At 36.1% G+C, this 20444-nt stretch overlaps 2 protein-coding genes across 3 annotated transcripts in view; both read left to right on the forward strand.

The window, feature by feature from the left end:
* LOC132155024 (serine/threonine-protein kinase N2-like) overlaps window positions 1-20444 on the forward strand; it is a 328421-nt gene that overhangs the window by 153410 nt on the left and 154567 nt on the right. The gene's annotated exons all lie outside the window — the stretch shown is intronic.
* Window positions 1-20444, forward strand: part of LOC132155017 (thymocyte selection-associated high mobility group box protein TOX-like) — a 54979-nt gene that overhangs the window by 22136 nt on the left and 12399 nt on the right. Inside the window, exons 2-5 of one of the 2 annotated variants that reach the window (XM_059563781.1) lie at window positions 4181-4246; window positions 6220-6327; window positions 17768-18013; window positions 20014-20061. In XM_059563781.1, the coding sequence (XP_059419764.1) occupies window positions 4181-4246; window positions 6220-6327; window positions 17768-18013; window positions 20014-20061 (468 nt within the window). The remainder of the gene's footprint in view (window positions 1-4180; window positions 4247-6219; window positions 6328-17767; window positions 18014-20013; window positions 20062-20444) is intronic. The other variant, XM_059563782.1, reaches the window with a different exon arrangement.

Raw genomic sequence — 20444 nt, forward strand, 5'->3', positions numbered from 1 at the left:
CCCGCACACACTTTTTGGCCCGCAGGCCTTGTCGTTCTGAACCAGGGGAGTCATTTAAGGATGAACAGTTTAATTACAGAGCTAATAAGTGTTGCCACAGACTTTCTAATATTATTCTGGGAGAACACTAGCATGTCATTACTCTCCTCCCCCTGAGGAACACTTCCTATTAATCATAATGAGGAATTTGTTAGCATGTGGTCATGTCAGTTGGGATCAATTTCTTTTACCTAAGCTTCCTATGAAGCTGCCAGACGCTCGGGACGAAGTGTGGAAGGGATCGATTTACAGTCCCGCAGCCATTAGGCCCTGTTTTGTTTTTGTTGTTTTTGTTATTTGATAGCTCATTTGCATCAGCGCGGCAGCTGCCGAACACACATTGTAGTCGTTTGTTGACCTGCTTGCACAGATACTTTCTTGCTTTTCACACTAAAACGGTTGTTTTTTTTAGGATGTAGCTGATGCCTGTGGGCCTGAAGTTTGATGATGGACTCTTGTGGTGTTTTTTGCTAATAATGCAATAACTTGTGTAAGTAGCATATGCAGTCAGGCTGTCAGATTTAAGAAAAGCAATCTAGACTGGCTGTGGTTTTATTGGTCATGTAATGGCACCTCAAGCTCTGAACGAAAAGCTACAGTGACACAAAATGGCTCCCAGCACGCACAAGATTGAGAAACAGTAGTTCACACGAATCAAGGAAAACCTCAGTCATGATCGACCTGTAAAGCTCGCAAAATGGAGTTTGCACATTTGCCGGGGTTTGCAGGAGGGTGTTGGCCAACTGTGGTTGGATGGATTTGATGTCAGTTTGATGGATTTAGCTCTGAGGTTTCACTTTTTCAGCTAAGGCCGCCTCACACTTTCCACTGGCACATTCATATGCAAATAGTGTCTGATAGAGGGTAAGAGTTAAGTAGATAGAACAGTGAACGGACACTGAGAGAGAGACATGTGAAAGGTCATGGCAGTGAGAAACTAGAGAGAATCTTTATAAAAATGGATATGGTGTGAACGGCTGCGTCTCGAACCTTCTGTTATAAATAACTGCCATGTAAGTGGGAGACAGTGGTGTTGAAATGAGGAATGAAGTTTTATTAATCAACATAACCCAGAAAAGAACCAGGCGCAAGCAGTTTCGCAGAGCTGTATTTACTGTCAAAATGTATTGATTTGGAAACATTCTCTTGTTCTAATTCTGTTCTATTGAAGATGAGAGATGCTGGTTCTGTTTTAAATCCATGTGAGCTTCCTACTGACATGAAAATGAATCTTAAAATAAAAGTTTACATCCTTTTTGGCCCAAATCTTAGAAGAATGCAATTCCATAATACATTGTAAAAATAATTAATTTGTACAATACCAAAAAATACATAGACCTGTATTTTACCCACAATATTTATGCTTGTTAGAGTACTGAGAATAGGGACATACTGAAATCACAAAAACAGCTTATAAGATCTGACATGAACTGTCCCATAAATGTTGTTTTTTATCCTTAAAAAGCATATATTTCAGGTCAGTCCTGCCAATATTCACATGCAGTCTAAAGCGCAAGACTGTTTCTATGGGATTTCAGTTGGCATTTGGCTTTTTAATTTAGAAGGCAGAACTTACTCGGTCTAAAACCAATAACTCCAGCATAGCTGAAAATGTATATGCTTTTTTAACATTTTGAAACATTGTCTCCTTGTTCTGAATCGAGGCTTATGACTCGGTTGTAGTGGTGTTTCAGAAAACAGCACTTTTCATAGTTTAAGAATAGCCACATCTTAGATCGGCCTGATCACATTAATCACAATCAGTAAGCTAGCATGAAATTAACTGTCATCCGTGTGCAAAAACCAGTCAGATCGGCCCATCAACTCACACACTTAAAAGGTCGCAATGTGATAGGCTTTCATTAGGATTATTGCCATTTCATTTCCATAGAATTATCTCGAGCAGGCATAATGAAATGAGATGTGCTGCTCGGATGAACAGAAATACAAACATTCAGCCATGAGTTTCCTCTCTCACTGGTTTACTTTCCTTCATGACACCCTCTCTCATTCTTTCGTAACACTCAAATAAGTGTTTTAGATCTCTGTTAATGACAACCCTGTCAGAGACAAATTGCTAAGACATTCCCTCACTGCCAACTTACTGATTTCTGCTTTTGATATTAATTAGTCATTTTCTTGGGTTTTTAAGGAAGTGGAGCAGATGCAAATTGGCGGGTATTTTTTTCAGGTAGGAAGGTCAGCAGGATCTGTGTGTGTGTGTGTGTGTGTGTTGCTGAGTGGACGGTAGCAGGCAGACAGTGTGGGCTGCTATAATTTCCCAGGTGTGCTGCACAGCTGGGTTACAGGCGCATTCTTTTTCATCACACAGCTAACCTGCACTGACTCAGCTGAAGCTGTTTTGAGCATCTTCACCAGGTGAATGCACAAGCTGCTTGTTTATTGTTAAAGACAGACTGGTTCTGATCTGATTGATTGCTTTTTTTCATGTAGGTAGAGTAGATGGATTAACAGTTCTGGTTTCAGAAACATTTCTTATTAAAACTCAAGAACAACTTTTAAATCAACTTGAAATACCAAGTGCAACCCATTTTACTTCTGTAATCTGACGTATTTTTGAGTGAAAAGGGATATTCAATTTATGATTTCATCCATCTGGAATTAATTTGCATGCAGGAATAGAATAAAATTATTGGAAGGAAAAAAGACAAGTTTCAGAAGTGGAGCATTTTATTACATTTTAAATAATATACAAAAACTTATTTTGTTAAATTTTATATTTAATATTTAAAATCTATAAATATAGTTAATTATATATTATTATATATATTACATATTAAGTGATTTTTTTATTTATTTTACTAAATAGGTACTAAACAAATGTGATATTTAAAAAAAAAATCATAAAAACACTGACAAACCTTTTCTTCTGTTTGGAATAATATGCACCAATAAATCGTGTACAAAGTAGGGTTGTGACATTGATTAACTTTTTTTCCACCGGTGAATCAACGTGGTGGGGGTGTCATTGGAGTTTTCCCTCTTTTTCTCGCTTTCCTTCGCTTTTAAATACGCTAGCTTATAAATGCTCATGCGCATTTTACTTTCGCTTTCAAATTGGTGGCAATTCAACAAAACAGTACAACAACAAACTCACTTATATTAAACATAGAACTTTTATTAACAAAATGAATAAAAATACACCATACTATTGCCTAACATAAATTAACAAATAGCTTACAAAAAATTTAAATAATATAAAAAAACATAAAATCAGTAAACACTGTGGAAACAAATAAAATAAGTTATAGAATGTTTATTAGCAAAATGAATATGAAAGATGGAGACACATCATACATCTTGATATAAAATAAATAAATGACACAAAGTTTAAATAAAGTCTAAATCAGCAAACACTGTTGTTGCTGTTGTTAGTTATTGCTGTAGTTGTAGATTATTGCTGCTGCTGCAGGTAAGTAAGAGAACTTGCTACTGCCAATGAATATGGTGATACAGTGCAGTGAGTATTTAAGACATACTGCTTCTATACAAATAGCATACAAATAACCCATAGCAGATCTATACAGGTGGAACCGGGGAAGGTGGAGGGTTTCAGAGAAACTTTGAAAGCACGCTGCAGGAATCTCTAGTGAATGCTAGACAGCCATATATGTGCAAGGCAGTAAGCTCATTGACTGCATATGCAGCATGAACCAATCAGCTTGCACAAAGTCGTTTAACTCTCTGAATATCATCAGTTACATTAACAACCTGTCAGTCTGCTCCATCTAGAGTTTCATGACTGAACTATATCTAGAATTGTCAGCCAACACTGTAAGCACAATGAGTATATTTCATACTGATTGGATGGTCCGTAAAATAAGTTAAAATGACGATTTAACAGGTTTTTTTTGTTAGTTTTTTTATCTGTGGTGAGACACCTCAACCAGCAACTTTAATTACCACTGTACTAATCACATCAAATCACTGACATCTCCATCTGATACGGCAGGGACTTCAAAGACTAATTTGAAGCCCTGCGTTTTGGGAAGAAAGCACTGCACATGACCAACCGCATGTTCTGTGCCTCTTTCTCATTCTGTGGCTAGTATTGTGTGTCAAGTGAACGTTTCTGACTGTTTATTTATTGTTTTTTTCTCCTCTCTCTGTCTGTTTGCAGTACGACAGTGAAAACATGTTCATGAGTATGCCAGAGCCCAGCCAGGACTTTGTGCCAGGGAACCAGGTGGGTTAATTACTGCTCACTCCTTTTGTTTTAAATCGTAATTAAACAAATTTAAGCCGGCGCAACGCAAATTAGAGCTGCTATCAGTCGCCACCATAATCAGGGGCTATTATAACATGTAAACAAAACATTTAAAGCTTTGTCTAAGCTTAATGAAATTAAGCTTTAATGCATATTGTCGCAGGGTTTAATTTCCTCCATTTACACTTTCATTAAAACTTCACACAAGTATGGACTGCAAACAAGGCCACGGGTCTATTAAAGGCAGGCTGCAAGCGTTTCTGAGCAATGCTTCTCTAGTTACGGCCGTTACTCACCGAGGGAAGTTTATTTCAGGATACTTGTGCTTGTTCGAACAACCAAGATAAAAGGCTGTTTCATCAGTGACTCAAGCTAGATAGTTCAGGACATCTCGCTATAAAAAGCAAAGCTTGATTAAATTTTTAAACTAAAGCATGCAATTGAGGTCAAGGGTGAACATGCCTTCGTGAGGAGAGCAGGTTGTCTTAGGAGACCTTTTACATGTTTGGCTAATGAATTACGGCTACAGGTTAATTAGCACCCCTCAGGACACCTGCCACATTCTGCTGTTTGGAAATGAATGTGACAGGCGGCCCGATGCACCCTAGACAGACTGATAATGTGTGCAAGTGCAAAACTGGAACTAGGATTTTTTCCCACAGTATTTCTCCCGACTAGTTTTATCAGCCTGCAGCAGGCTATATTTGATGTTGCTGCTCTATTAAAACGTTTCCTTCCTGCTTTTGTCATGAGCTGTTTGGGGTTGGCCTGTTTTTATAGACACATTGATCTGAACTATGTGCTTGCATTCCATTAAATTTAAGCAAGCTACATTTTGACATTTCAAACTTTAAAAACTATACACAGTGGAATGCTGGAATATTACTCCAGGTTAAAAACAACTTTTCTGTAAAGTGCCTTGACGCAGTAAACACAATGAAAGCACTGAATTCAATCTGTTAGTGGATCACAGTGTTTGGCCTTTAATGTAAGACATGTAGAGTCCCCATCTCACTGGTGTTTTTCTTATTACAAGTAAAAAAAAAAGTGTAAAAAAAAAAAAGAATAATTATTCAATTTTCAGAAGTAAATTTAATAATGAAACACTTTTTAAGTAAAAAAAAACTGTCCATATGGTTTGGCAGCCTGCTCAAAACATCCCCTGTCTTTTGGTTTGACATAAGTAACATTTAACAAGTCTCCGTTCTGCTGAAACGTGTGAAGGTGCAATTCACACCTTTCTCATGCATGTTGAAAATGTTATATTCAAACTTAATCATGAACACAATCACTTATGGTTTGACAAAGTTCTAGTTTTCTGTGCACTGACAGAAAAATCTTTAAGTTTGTTAGAGAAAGACCTGGTCAAACATGGGTCATAATGGTCAGTCAATTGACTAAAGAGGTCAATTAATCAAAAGTATTTTTTAATAATATAATATAATATAATATAATATAATATAATATAATATAATATAATATAATATAATATAATATAATATAATATAATATAATACGTCAGTGGGCAATTATATAAATATATAATTATATACTGATGTATATATTATATATATTTATGGTTGGCTGCAAGGCTGTTACTTGCCATTCACTGTCTAGTCAGAGTTTTAAATGCGCATGACTAACTATGATGTCATGTTGAGGTCACATGATTCCCTCTGAGTTTTGTGCGTGAAATACATTGAAATAAACACAGTATATATACATAATCTTATGTGAGTCCTAAAAGCTCTTCACTAAGCATTCACAGTGCTTTGTGATATAGAGAATTAGTGAGAATGACAGTCTAACCTGAAGAGATGCATTAAGAATATGAAGCAGCATAGAGGCAAAAAAAAAATGGATTGAAGAGTGATGAAAGTTGAATGCATGTACTATTGTTTCTTGTTACCCTGCTGTGTCGGTTGACCCCTTGTCCTTGCATCCCACTGTAGTTCCGCGTGCCTGCCAGTCCCAGCCAGACGCACCACAGCAATAAACAGGCCGGCGGCCACTGGAAAAGAGACACCCCTACACACACGGACGGCCCCCGTCTGACATGGGTAAATAACCGCACACCAACAACAAGCAGACGTCCATCAGGGCAAAATAACAGCAGCTTAGATTATTTGTGTGTCACGTGCTGTGTGTGTCTCATCCATATTTACATTTACATTTACACATTTTTTCTTTTGCATTAAATCTTTGTAAAAATAAATGAAACTAATTAAAATCAGACACCACAGCAAATGTTCCTGCAAATTTCCTCTTTGTTTTGAACACAAAAGAAAGATATTTGACATTCTAAAAGATTTAATTAAGATAAATATATTAAAAGATTAATAAAGAGATAGATGACAACAATTTACTTTCACTTCCTGGATTTGAAACTGTATGTGATGATGCTATAGTATAACATAGCATATTAGCATTTCTTACACAACATGAATATGAAACACACTAGCTAGCTAGAATATACCCATCTATTTTGCAAATTAAATGTTGTCAGTAATCTTGATCGCTAATGCTAATTTGGAGAATGTTTTATAGCGACCCACTAAACTCTTTTGCAGCAGTGCTGGCTACTTAGGGTTTTTATTCCTTCCAAGGTAATACAACAAATGGCACTTATATAAATATACATTAAATTATGTACATTAAGAGAGAGAAAAAATAGCTAACCAGCTAGTGAAAAGTGAAAAATATATCAAAGTCTGTGAAAAGGGTCTATTGTACTGTATGCCCATTGTACGCATGCATGAAAGGATTGCTGTAATCTTAGAGCTGCTTTGAGTCTAGCACTACTTTAATGTTACCATTTGAATCTTAAAACTCTCTTTGAAAATATTACTTCCTCTTGCTTATGAACTGCAGTCTCTATTTTCTGCTGTTTTCGTGCTTCCTTGCATCTCTCTCTCTCTCTCTCTCTCTCTTACTCAAGACATACTTCTCTCTTTCCCTCTGTTGGGAACAGGTAATTACTTTTATTGGCAACAACAGTTGAATTCACCTTGACCTCAGTGTGTGGTACGTAGCCACAAAGCTTTCTCCTTTAAACACACATTAACCAAATTAGAGAGAAGTGTACCCCTGTGCCTATTTTAAACTTCACACCCAGGAAGCTCAAACTGAAGCTGAAAAGCCTCCGCAGCTCCAGCACTAAAGGCAAAACATGGACTGCAATTGTGAATCTCGAAATAGGATGGAAAGACAAATAAACTGCTTAACTTTTTTCTTGTGCTCCTAATGAGGTGAAACACCATACTGGCCCTTAATAGATCTGAAAAACTAAATATAAATATTAGGCTACAAGATACTTGTTATCATTAATAAGCCAGTTTTTGTACTGACACATACAGTGCTTTAAAGTCTCAGTTACAAAGAATAAATAAATACATAAATAAATAATAATAATAATAATATATATATATATATATATATATATATATATATTATGAAAAACAATTTATGAAACAGCAAAAATTTTAAAGTTTACATTCAGAAATATAAAACAAAAAAATGTGTGACTACATTTATATATATTATTTATTTCAGAAAGGTACGTCAACATCCATGAAGATAAATGTACCCCAGTTTCATTGATAGTCCCTTTGCCAGGATGTAGTATTTATGTAGGAATAAAACTAAAAGGAAATCATAGTAATAATTATAACAATATTTATAATCTTTTAAAATCTTGAAAAAAAAAAACTTGGTCTAAGAACACAGTTAAATTTTTCTGTTAAATTCTGCTTTGAGTAAATAGTTAAATCTTGTCCGAATGCTTGACAATGGTTTGATTGTGTTTAAATCTTTACTCTCGGTTTTGTAGACAGAATTGACAGAAACAGATATTTGAATGTAAGGGAAATTTACACAAGAGGGACTTTTTATGAAGGAAACGTGTGTTAAAATGACATTTAAAAACTGCTGTTAATCTCTTGGTTGAAATCTGCCTGACTTTATTTCCATCAAAACATTCCCACTGACTCACAACACTTTTGAAAGCCTCGTAGCTGCTTGAAGTGACAAAATGTGATACTGTTATCCATCTGAACATCTCTGGACGTGGAGATCCGTTGCTTTCTGAAAGACATAACAATAATAACAGCCTACAAAAAAAGACTGAATCAATGAGATGTTAAAATACACAGAGCATTCATCAGCCAGACTGCACCTCAGCACGGTCTGTCAGCACACAGCTTCTCTCCGATCTTAGTATCTCCTCTTATTCCCCCTTCTTCCAACCCAAACCATGTGTTTCTTGGCCATTAAATAAAAGCCACATTTATTAACCCAAAATGGCTGGAGTGCTGAGTGCATGTCAGCCCACAAGCGCTCTGTATCAATGTTTATTTATTTTAATGCAGCAGCAAGATGAAGTAGTGTGAGCTAGCGATGCTAGATAAAGCCGACTACAGCCGAACACTATAAATATACACACTTCTCATATTTCTGGACTATGCTCAAAGCCACTACTTGTGAAAGTGCCCACTTTGACTCACTGAGCAAGCAATGTTTGCCTAACAACTGTTGGTTTTTGTTTAAACCTGATTAGACTGGTCTGATCTGTGTTATAGAAGATGCAAAGCAGCATTCAGGAAGAGTTTTTGATATTAATAATATTCTTAATTATAAGAGCAGCACAGATGCAATATGTTATTTATTTGTTTCTTGCACAGAATATATTTGCCTGCTGTGATGGTTTGACATGTACTGTATATAGTCTCTGATGAGGGGGGTTGTCCGATTTCTGTGGGGGTTTATATAGAGGTGCTCTTATCTATCCACCACCCCCCTCCCCCCAGATGTTGCAGAGCTCTTGTGGGACCAGGAGAAAGCTGTGCATTTTAAACATGCATAAACTAACCTTGTGCTCTCTGCTGGGACTGAAGAGGCCCATTCTTACATGTGTTTTTTTAATGTATTTCAGATATAGAAAGAATTTTTCTCTTGAGCCAAACCCATGTTCATATACAACTTATTTATAGAATACTTTAAAAGAATCAGATCTTGAATACTATTTTAAGCATTGTTTTTCTCATAATAAATATATATTATTCAGTTATTCATGAATTGCATATTCATGCATGCATGAGCCTCAAGCTGCTCAAAGACATGGAAGCAGCTTGCCGGACAGGGAGTGGTCATTCGTGGACCGTGCCAGTATGCTTTGATCCCGTTCGGTTTATAAGACACGGCGTAGGTGAAGCCGCGGTTCAGGTCAGATGAGGCTTCACACGCCCTCGTGTCTGTCCCATCCAATAGACAAAGTTAAAACCTCCTCCAGATCAAAGTCATGCTTGACCTTGATGCAAGCACAAGACAGACAAGCCCTTCTGCATTTATCCAGAAGCTCTCAACAGTAATCGGCAGCTCAGCGGGCAGTGTTGGGAAGGTTACTTTGGAAATGTAATAGGTTACAGATTACAAGTTACCCTATTTAAAATGTAATAGTAGTGTAACTTTTTTAATTACTTTAATAAAGTAATGTAACTAATTACTTTTGAGTACATTTTGATTACTTTTATAAATTTCTAATGAATGTTAATTTGCAACTGTTAATCATCAACCATTTACACCATGCAGGTTTAACCTTACAGTAGTGCTCAATACTGTCAGACTTTCATCATTCTTCATCACCTGAATTAAGATGATCAAATTTGAACACATCCACCACACAATCAGACTTTACTTAGAGATTGATCTGAAGTTCAAAGCAGATTTAAAATCAAAAGAAATAGTTTATAGATACTGTTTTTGAAACCAAATCTTTGCATAACTACAGGCATCTAACTGCATTTAACAATGGTTTGGGGAAAAATAGTTAATAAAAAAATAAAAGCATATACATCAACTCAAATACGGTTATCTAATAAGCATGTGTCCTATTTTGTGTACTAAACTCCTGAAACATTGGTGTCTTTCTGAAACACTGCTGTCTCTTTGTATATGATATGATGATAGTTTCTCAAAATAAGTAAAAAATGCTCATGAAGTGACTGTTCTAGAGATTAATTTCCATGAGGGGCGGACTGGGAAAAAAAATAGGCTGGGAAATCTCCCACTCATACACCCACAACCCATTCTGAAACATGGACAACACTATTTTTTTTTTGGACCTGACATGAAAAAGATTTAACTCCTTAGGTTGGGGACATGCAACGTAATTAAGAGTTCTCTCCTGAACTGCACCTTCACTTCCATTATCCACCCATCTCTCTCATGACTTTAATACTGAAGATTTTTATTTGACTTTTACCATGTTTTGTAAGTGCAATTTTGTTTTTTTGGCACATGAATTACCACTTGTATTTATTTTTACTACAAATTCCATAGTTAAACCACGGTTAGTGCCATACCATAGGCTACATTAATTTTCCTAAGGGTTGTGTTTTTGTATCCACTAGCTCTCCCTAAACCTATGATAAAATATGATGATTTGTCTGCTAACTTACTACTGTTACTGTAACATTGCAAAAGATAACAATGACGTCGTTTATACAGTATTTTGAGTGTTTGCGAGCAATGTGCTGCTGCTGCTTGACTAACAAAGACAAAACTACAATAGCATCTTTACAGATGAAACTGACCTGCACCTGAAACCCTGAACAGAAGAGTCGCTTCTCTGCTCCAGCTGTGCGCTTACACAGTTCACACCGGTCTCTCTCTCTCGCATTGATTACTCGGAGTCTGATCCAAACCGTTCGGCGGAGGCGCGGAGAGCGCGCGAGCCCAACCATTGCAAGTCACGACTAACCGATTCATGATTTATTAGAGATTTAATTATCGAATGTCGCATTCGGAAATAATCGCTTTAGTATATTCGGCCTAATAACAATATTAAAGTAGAAGGCCAAATCGTCTGCCAGGCCACCGGGAATAGTCCTGGTTCTCCCGTGTCCAGTCAGCGCCTGATTTCCACAGACACGCAGAACGTTCAGGATTCATATTCAGTCTTTTTGCGGCTTAATATTCACAGACATCAGTCCATATCGGGTTTTGATTCAAGTGCACTGACCTACTTTTGATTTATTCGTCCAAACTGTGGCATATTGCGTCCGCGTTATAGGCTGAACTCCATTTTTATGACTGGATTCTACTAATGTGTTTTCCGCGTCTCGGAGATTATGGGCCATATGTCTTAGTGCAATTTGGGAAAGAAATAAGCTGTATGTGGATGTGTGTAAATATTCAAATGTAATCCTCTTTGTAATCGTTACAATTTTCATAAGTAACTGTAATTTAATTACTAATTTTTTCTTAGTAACTGTAACTGATTACTGTTACATTTATTTTGTAATTAAATTACGTAACGCCGTTACATGTAACTAGTTACTCCCCAACACTGTCAGCGGGTCTGAGGTTGTTTTGGGGGTCTGGCCAAATAATGTTGCATTCAAATGAACACTGCCCCTGGGTCCCAGAAGTATTCATTACTGGCTGAATTGCTTTCGTTGCCTCTCTCACACAATCCCAGCCTAGATGGCAAATGAAAAGCCATTTGAAAAAAAGGGCACCTTATTAAGTTTAACTACTGTAGCATTTAACCTGACATCTTCATTATTCAAAATTACGTTATGAAAATGTCACTTCATCTGCAGGTGCAGGTTACTGTTGTTTTTTACACTTCCTTTTGCTGTTCTGTAGCAATTTAATTGGTGGAAGGGCATGACAACATGTTGGAGCTCTCCTCGTGCCGCATGGAGCTCTGGGTAATGATCCACAGCCAATCCTGGAGTGATCATTTAAAATAGAGTAGGTTTATTTCTGAAAGTCAATTTCTGCAAAGCAAATACCTTAAAGTGTTGCATAGAAAAAAGTTGCACTGCTAATGTCTAAGAAAAAAGATATTTAACGCTCATTGACATTTTTGCCCCAATACTGAATATTATCACACTCTTTGGTGTCAATTGTCACAATGAAAAATGCCATTTTAACGTCAATTATAGGCTTTCAATAAAATTTTAACAATAAAAACAATTATGAAACACAAAACAATGCAGCGAATCAGCAGTTATAATTGTACATTTTTTTTACTTAACTATAATTGTTTAAAATGAAACTTGCATGTGACTTGCCAGAATGCAGTTTTAGAATATAAAATTCACAACAAATGTATTATTTATCATAGTAATAATAAACACAAAACATTATTATTAAGATATTTAAAAATAAAAAGAATACATTTATTTTTCTCTATGTACAGTAGAAATGTTTTCTTTTCTTTATCATGTTTATAAAAAGTATTTTATTACTAAAGTTAGTAAAACATGATTATTAAATATTGGAGAGGTTTCGAACTAGGTGTTTGAAACCAACACACAAAGCCACAGCTAGAGATAAAAACCCATTTGATTTAAAACCTTATAGTTCCTGAGTATTTATCAGAAAGCATCTCTCAAATTTGTTTTAATGCATTCTGTGGCATAATGATGGGGCGTATCTCTCATCTCAAAATGCATGTTTTCTCATCCACCTCGTATCTCAGTACGTGTGCACTTCTTTCATAATGACGAGCTGATTTACGCCTGTCAAGTTGGAAGGCTTATAAACAATGCTGCAGTAATTTAATGTGAATTTCTGCTGGTGAAGCATTTCTGCCACTCACTCACTACACTACAGTATGTTAAAAACACAAGAGCTCTTCTCATATCTTTCCACACTCTCTCGCTCTCATTTTTTCCTTATTGTCAGTGTAAACCACATCAGATACATAGTCCCCCAGTTTATTCCTCTCTCCCCGTCCGCTGTGAGGCTTTGATTGACTGCTGACTGTGAGGTCGCCCATAGACAATGATTCCATACAGCCATCATGACCATCATCAGTAATTGATAGTAGATTTAAATGACTCTCCTGCTCATTTGCCATTCATCTCCCACCAGTCCCATTACCCTTGTGCTATTTGACAGGCAATCACCTCCCTGAGAGATTTGTTGTCCAGTCGAAATGATGTCACATGAAATGGGCAAGGACTTTGCGAGTTGTTGATCTCAAAACTTGTCTTTTTTTTCACCCCTTCCCCTCCTTTGCATGCATATCCGTAACATCCTCTAAACGCTAGTCCACCAGTCAACACAGGCAGCAAAATACAAAAAATAAATAAAAATCCAACTTTTTAGTCATCAAAAAATCCTGAAAAACATATCATAGGTTATAAAATAAATATTCAGCAGCACAACTGTTTCTAACATTGATAATAAATCAGCATATTCAAATAATTGCTGAAGGATCATATGACACTGAAGGCTGGAGTAATGCCTGATGAAAATTCAGCTTTGCGTGACAAAAATAGATTTGTTTTAAAGTGTAGTAAAATCAGAGGTGGGTAGTAACGAGTTACATTTACTTCGTTACATTTACTTGAGTAATTTTTTGGGGTAACTAATACTTTTCGGAGTATATTTAAAGATGGGTACTTTATACTCTTACTTGAGTAAATTTTTGGGGAAAAATCTGTACTTTTACTTCGTTACTGTGGGCGACGCTCCTCTCGTTACTTTATCTTAATGCAATAAATGTTATAAATGCTTCAGTTTATTCCAAACGCGCCGTCTACTTTTCTCTGGGCAATGAGCGATGCCCTTTCGCGAATGATTCATTCTTTTGAGTCAATTCTGTTCAAAGGCTTGATCAAACCAATTGGCAAACGAGTGAATTGGTTCATGAATCAGTTTGAATGAGTCATTCAGTTCCCTGCCGCACGCGCTGAGCGTCTGAAGTGGTTCACTCGGAGTTGTAACGTTTAACATCAGCAGTGTTGAAAACGGGGCTATGGAACTGCACTGAATTGAAAGCAAATCTGCAAAGGTTATTATTTGCTAGCGATGGAGATCCTTATTAGATGAACACCGCGTGTGGTGTCTACTGTTTAACAGGTAATAACTTGGGCTACATTCGATTACAGTACACGATACCACTGTGACATTAGTTTGTTGTATGTGTGTGGCTTATAACAGAGGGGAGTCAAGTTGAATGCAGCTTCCAAAAGACAAAAAATAGCCGATTAAGATTTTATTAATTTTAATACAGTCACACCGCAGTGAGTACGATCAGCAAGTCCAGCTGCTAAATTCAGATCTGTGATCGCTTGCTGGCGCTGAGCCAGAGATAGATGCGTTTTTACAGCGCTGCGCATTATAACAAATCACACACGGTTCTGTTGAGCTTATTAAAGCATTGGCCAATCAGAGGCGTTCAGATGAATCATCGCTAAAATTCCGGTTCTTCCTTCACTCGCTCGCTGACTGGATACCTCTTTCTGGCGAATTCTCTCGTCAGAAACAACAAAGTGCAGATGTGTGTACGAATCTTTAATTAAGATATTGATTTCACAGTGTTAACAGTTTCAGTGATTTTAATGGGAGTTTCTGAGAGTGATTGAAATCTAGACTGTCAGTGAAAATTATCTTTAATAATGTAAATGTTATTTGCTCTCTTTCTGAACAATGAAAGATTAGTAGCAATATTTATATCACATTAACTTTCAATGTTAAATTCACATTTAATATAAAGTCAGTCATATTAAAAATATGTTATGGCATGACACCTAAATCTGTTACTTAAGTAAACAGACAGGGTTTTATAATAAATTACATAAATTGGAGTAAAGGCTGATGAAATATATACATTTAAACACGCACACATACATTACATACATTTTATCTATATATCTAAATAAAAATAGGCTCAGTATATATGACCCAAAGTAACTAGTAACTAACTACTTGAGTAGATTTTTTTCCCGATACTCTTTTACTCTTACTCAAGTAACTATTCAAGACTAGTACTTTTACTTTTACTTGAGTAAATATTTCTAGAAGTACTTTTACTTTTACTTGAGTACAGTTTTTGGGTACTCTACCCACCTCTGAGTAAAATAGAAAAACAAATCAATGCAGGGTTGATGAGCATAAGAGACTTCTTTCAAAAACATTGAAGTAGTAATGTGTCCAAACTTTTAAATGAAATGTTGTAGAAATAAAAAAGGCTAGGAATCATATTGGTTTTAAGTGCTTTTTATTGGGGGTGGGGGGCCTCCAAAATGAATTTTGCAGAGGGCTTCCAAATGTCTAGGAACGGCCCTGTTTGCATGCAATGAGAATGAAGGTTGTTGGGAAACTATGTGTCATCCAAAGTCCTGATTTACACAGAAATTGTAGTTTTTCTTCAATGTTTCGTTTATTGTTAAATGAAAAGCTAAGCTTTTAGTGGAAAACCGCACAACTCAATTATGTTAAAATTATACATAGCGATCTGAATGTAACTGGATCGTGAATAGTAAACACTGAACAGAATGTACAGATATCGTGTGGGTAATTTCCCACAACCCTGACTCAATATATATAAAAAAATAATTTACTTCAAATCATATTATGTAATTCAGTTGAGAACTTTCTGACCCTGGAGGTTTTATTCAATTACATAAGATGATGCAAAAATATTTCAATTACCAACGACATGACTCCAGATGGAAAAATTGTTTAAACATTTCTTTAAAAAAAATATATATATATATATACAGTGTGTGTGTGTGTGTGTGTGTGTGTGTGTGTGTGTGTGTGTGTGTGTAATTTCAGAGGCTGGAATTGGAAAAATAAACTGACTCATATTGCCTATCCCTTTAGAAAATGAATTTATTCAGATTAGCTGGAACAATTTAGCAGTTTTTAGTTAAATAAGTAGATCTACGTCAGATGAAGCCATGTTTTGATAGGTTGGCATCCATCTAAAGCCTTATCTAAAGTCATCTTTTTCAACAAGATTTACAAGCACACAGATGTTGGAAATGTTTGCAATGCTCTTAATTTTTGTGCATTTCACTCTTTTTTCTCATAGCCACACACCACATTACAGGGTTATTTATTTCCTGTGTTCTCTTTCTTGGCTGGCTGTTTACGTATCTCAGTGTCACAAAAAAGGAAAGTGTAAAAAAAGAAAGACAAGAGACAAAGAAACATCACGTATATAATCGTTAGAACACATAAACATAATTGCACCTCAAAACAGCCATCCGTTCCTGCTTATTTATTTGTCTAATATTCAACCCGAATTTAATAATTTCCTCTTCTTTTGACAATAATTACACGAATAAGTACATTACTTGCATGTATCAACAGCAATGTAAGCCACTGCAAACAGTCGTCTTGGTTTATTTATTTATTTGATTTAATTTGGCAGTAAAATCTTTCCTCTAAAGGCCTTACTGTATGAATTATGCCAGCATATTTCCTGCAAACAAACGCAGACATCTGTGAGGCACAACACAATCAAATATGCAAATGAGCATGATACATTGGCTTTTTAGAGGCAGAAGTAGGAAGCTCATTAAAACGATTATTGCAATCCTTAAAAGTAACAGTTGGACTGTTATTTGAGTTGAGCTTGAATTTGGAACCAATTTCATACCTAATTGCCTGTAGTTGGCTGTCTGACAGGTTCATTTAGTTTGCTGCAAATAAAAGCCATGTATTAGAGATAATAAAGCAGCAGAAAAGAGGAGCCCCTTAGTAAGGTAAAAAAGAGAGGGATCGTTCGAGTCATTTCGAGTCGAATCAGAGGCATATTTGTGGTTAGCGTTTCGTGAAGCGTTCGGCGTTCTCGGGCACAGATAATAAACTCTGCCTTCTGATAACTGTATACATGTTTTCTACAGTATTTTACTCCAAGAGAGAGTGTTTACAGAATAATTTATGGTTTTGCTTGGATTTGTACAGCCTTTCATCTTCTTATCTGCTTTACATCTTTTTCATCACAGTCTACACTGACAGGGGCTGGAGGAGGCAGCCAAAGCAAACTTCACAGCCAAGCGCAAGTGACTGTTCAGCCTCATAAAAGCAGCCTTTTGTTATAGTCTAATGAGACTGATTGACCATTTGCATATAATTTTACTTCCTCAAAGGCTCAAATAGCAGGAATGAATCACTGTAATGTGCAGCGCACTTTGATGTACTTTATTCAGCATTTCATCTGCTGCGTATATAGTTGTGATTAGTCTTTTTTCTGTTATTGATACAGCATGAATCATTGCTGTTGCTGGATCGCTTCAGTGGCAGAATATAGAGCATCAAAGAATGTTGGTTTTCAACAAGAGTTTTCTGTTCGTGCCTTAACCCATTTCATTCTCTTATTTATAAGTATCAAATGGACAGTCTGTCCTTGTTCTAGCCTACGGTTCACCCCCCATTGTGCAGTATTTCAAACTAACTGTTTGGAAAGCCTTTTCATGCTGCCTTTGGAGACACTTTTGACAAGAATGCTCTTGAGATTTGAGATTTTCAATGATAGCATTTTTATTCGATTCTACTGTATTTACCTCTGAATAAATGACAATAGATGAGAAAAATGCATCGTTTTCATCATCACTAATGACTAGTCAGTCATAAATGAATCATCTTTTGAAAAAGATGGTTTTGTTATGCAGCTATCTTATGTAATCAGCCAGTCAGTGTTCTGAAGGGTCACGTAACCTCTGTCTACTGTGTCTCTGTTCGTCCCAACAGTCTTACCCAGTGCACAGTCTTGGGGATGAAGACTATAACATCCCACCCATCACACCCCCCAGCCTCCCCGAACACATGCTGGCACACTTGCCCGAGTCTGAGTCTGGAACATACCATCACCTGTGCCCCCCTGTCTCCCAGAATGGACTGCACCACTTTCACCTGCAAGGAATGGACCTGCAGGGCATGTCGGTCCCCAACATGTTGGGTCAAGATGGCGGCCTGCTCACCAACTCCCTCTCAGTGGTGAGTACTGCCGTTCTCTGACTAAGATCTGGGGCTGATAATCCAACTACCGTATTTTTCGGACTATAAGTCGCACCTGAGTATAAGTCGCATCAGTCCAAAAATACGTCATGATGAGAAAAAAACATATATAAGTCGCCCTGGACTATAAGTCGCATTTATTTAGAACCAAGAACTAAGAGAAAACATTACCATCTACAGCCACGAGAGGGCGCTTTGTGTCATCAGTGTAGACTACAGGAGCACTGAGCAGCATAGAGCGCCCTCTCGCGGCTGGAGACGGTAATGTTTTCTATTGGTTCATGTCTCTTAGTTCATTTCTCTTGGTTCATGTCAAATTAATTTTGATAAGTCGCACCTGACTATGAGTCGCAGGACCAGCCAAACTATGAAAAAAAGTGTGACTTATAGTCCGGAAAATACGGTAATTATGGGATAAAGTTTAGAATACGTAGTAGTCGCATTGTGAGATATAAAGTCACAATTAAGAGATATAAAGTCACAATTAAGAGATATAAAGTCACAATTAAGAGAAATAAAGTTGCAATTGCGTGAGTTAAAATCACACTGAGACATATAGTCTCATTATGAGTTATAAAGTGACACTATGAGATATAAAGCAGCGTTTATGAAATATATAGATGCATTTAAGAAATATGAAGTCACATTTTGAGATTTTGAGATAAATCATGTTGTAAGTTATAAAGATAAAATAACGAGAAACAAAGTTGCAATTTGTGAGAGAGACAAAAAAAGTTACAGTTAATTTTTACCCTGAGGTGGAAATGTGCTTCTATATAATCTAGTATGAAAAATGACCAAAAACACAGTTTCTTTCAGTGTGGAGGAAACTTCATTGTAAGATGCTCATGCTCTCCTTTGAGATGTCACTAATGCATTTTGCATGAAGGAATTACACAACACCAAAGTCGTTTCAGTGCCCTAACAATGATTTAATTGACACAAATAAAACACCTCAACAGATATTATAAGAGGTTGGAGTGGCATGTAGAATGATTGAGATAGCACCCAGCTAATGAGAGCTAATGTGATTTAACGCACAGTGAAACAATGCCAAATTCCCTATTGGATTAAGTTAATTAAATATAATTTAGCATCAAGGCACTCCTCCTGATGCATTCTGCTTGCCATGTAGCTGTGCTAGATAGTTGTATAGTACAATCAGAAAATGTAGATACATTTTTTAAATTTTAAAGGTTAAGGCAAACTAAAAATAAATAGTACAACTGAATAAAAAAAGGAGAATATGGTTAAGAAAAAAATAAATTAAATATTACAATATAGTATTGAATTATTATAATATTTAAAATATTATAAGTATATATATATATATATATATATATATATATATATATATATATATATATATATATATATATATATATATACATACACACACACACACACACACACTCACACACACATAAAATTAACACATTTTACATATAATACATTGTATATATAGTTACTAAATGTTGTGTGATGTATGTGTATATATATTTTTTAGATGTAATATTTTATATAAATCGATATATTACACAGAATGTTTTATTTGGTTTACTAACTTTTTTCTCTACTTTAACTTACTACTTTATCCCTCTCTTATCTGTATAAAATGTTAATATTGATCACAAGGATCTACAATTCACTGCTACTTCTGGAGAAATGAAACCCAGACCTTAAATTTTGGTTAAGTGCAAGAAACCTCATAATGTGATTATGAAACATATGAAGTGCCGGTGAGGTGTGACTAACTGTGGTTGAAGATGAATGTGAGATGTGCTGCTAATCTGATGCTAGAGTCAAACTGAAACGTCTCCCCTTCATCTCTCACCTATTGTTTTCCATAAACTCCATGCTCGGGGCCAAACCTAAATATTGAGCGTTGTTTTGGTGTGTGATAAACCTTGCTAATTTAGCTTTTTTAAATCTTGACCTTTGTTTGACTATATTAGAACAAATGATTTATCTTTTATCAGAAATGGGCGCATGAAGGCGAAATGATGACAGCCGTAAGAGAAATTATGGTAAAAACAATATTTTCAATTCCTTTGTTTCTCTTTTGGGAAAATGCACCTTCGTAGTGCCCCTCTTAAACTTACATCAAAAAGATTATTAAAGAATAACATACACATGGGTTGCTAAAAAAAAACAAAAACACATACACAGAGTGACATGCACACTGAAAGATATTGAGATTCACAAAGGCATTTGTTCTTTTCACCTTAATGTTCTCAGAGCTTGGAGAACATCCATTTAGAGCGGCTATGAATTATGGTTGCCAGGCAACGGGACAGAGAGCTTGTAGCTGCAGTGGAGAATGAAAGAGCTAGCTGATGGAATTAATTTTCTCTCAGCATTAGCCTGTTGGAGCTGCTTTCTCTGGTGGAACAGAGAGTGCATTTATGTG

This window comes from Carassius carassius, chromosome 12 (genome assembly GCF_963082965.1).
Source record: "Carassius carassius chromosome 12, fCarCar2.1, whole genome shotgun sequence".
Classification (NCBI taxonomy): domain Eukaryota; kingdom Metazoa; phylum Chordata; class Actinopteri; order Cypriniformes; family Cyprinidae; genus Carassius; species Carassius carassius.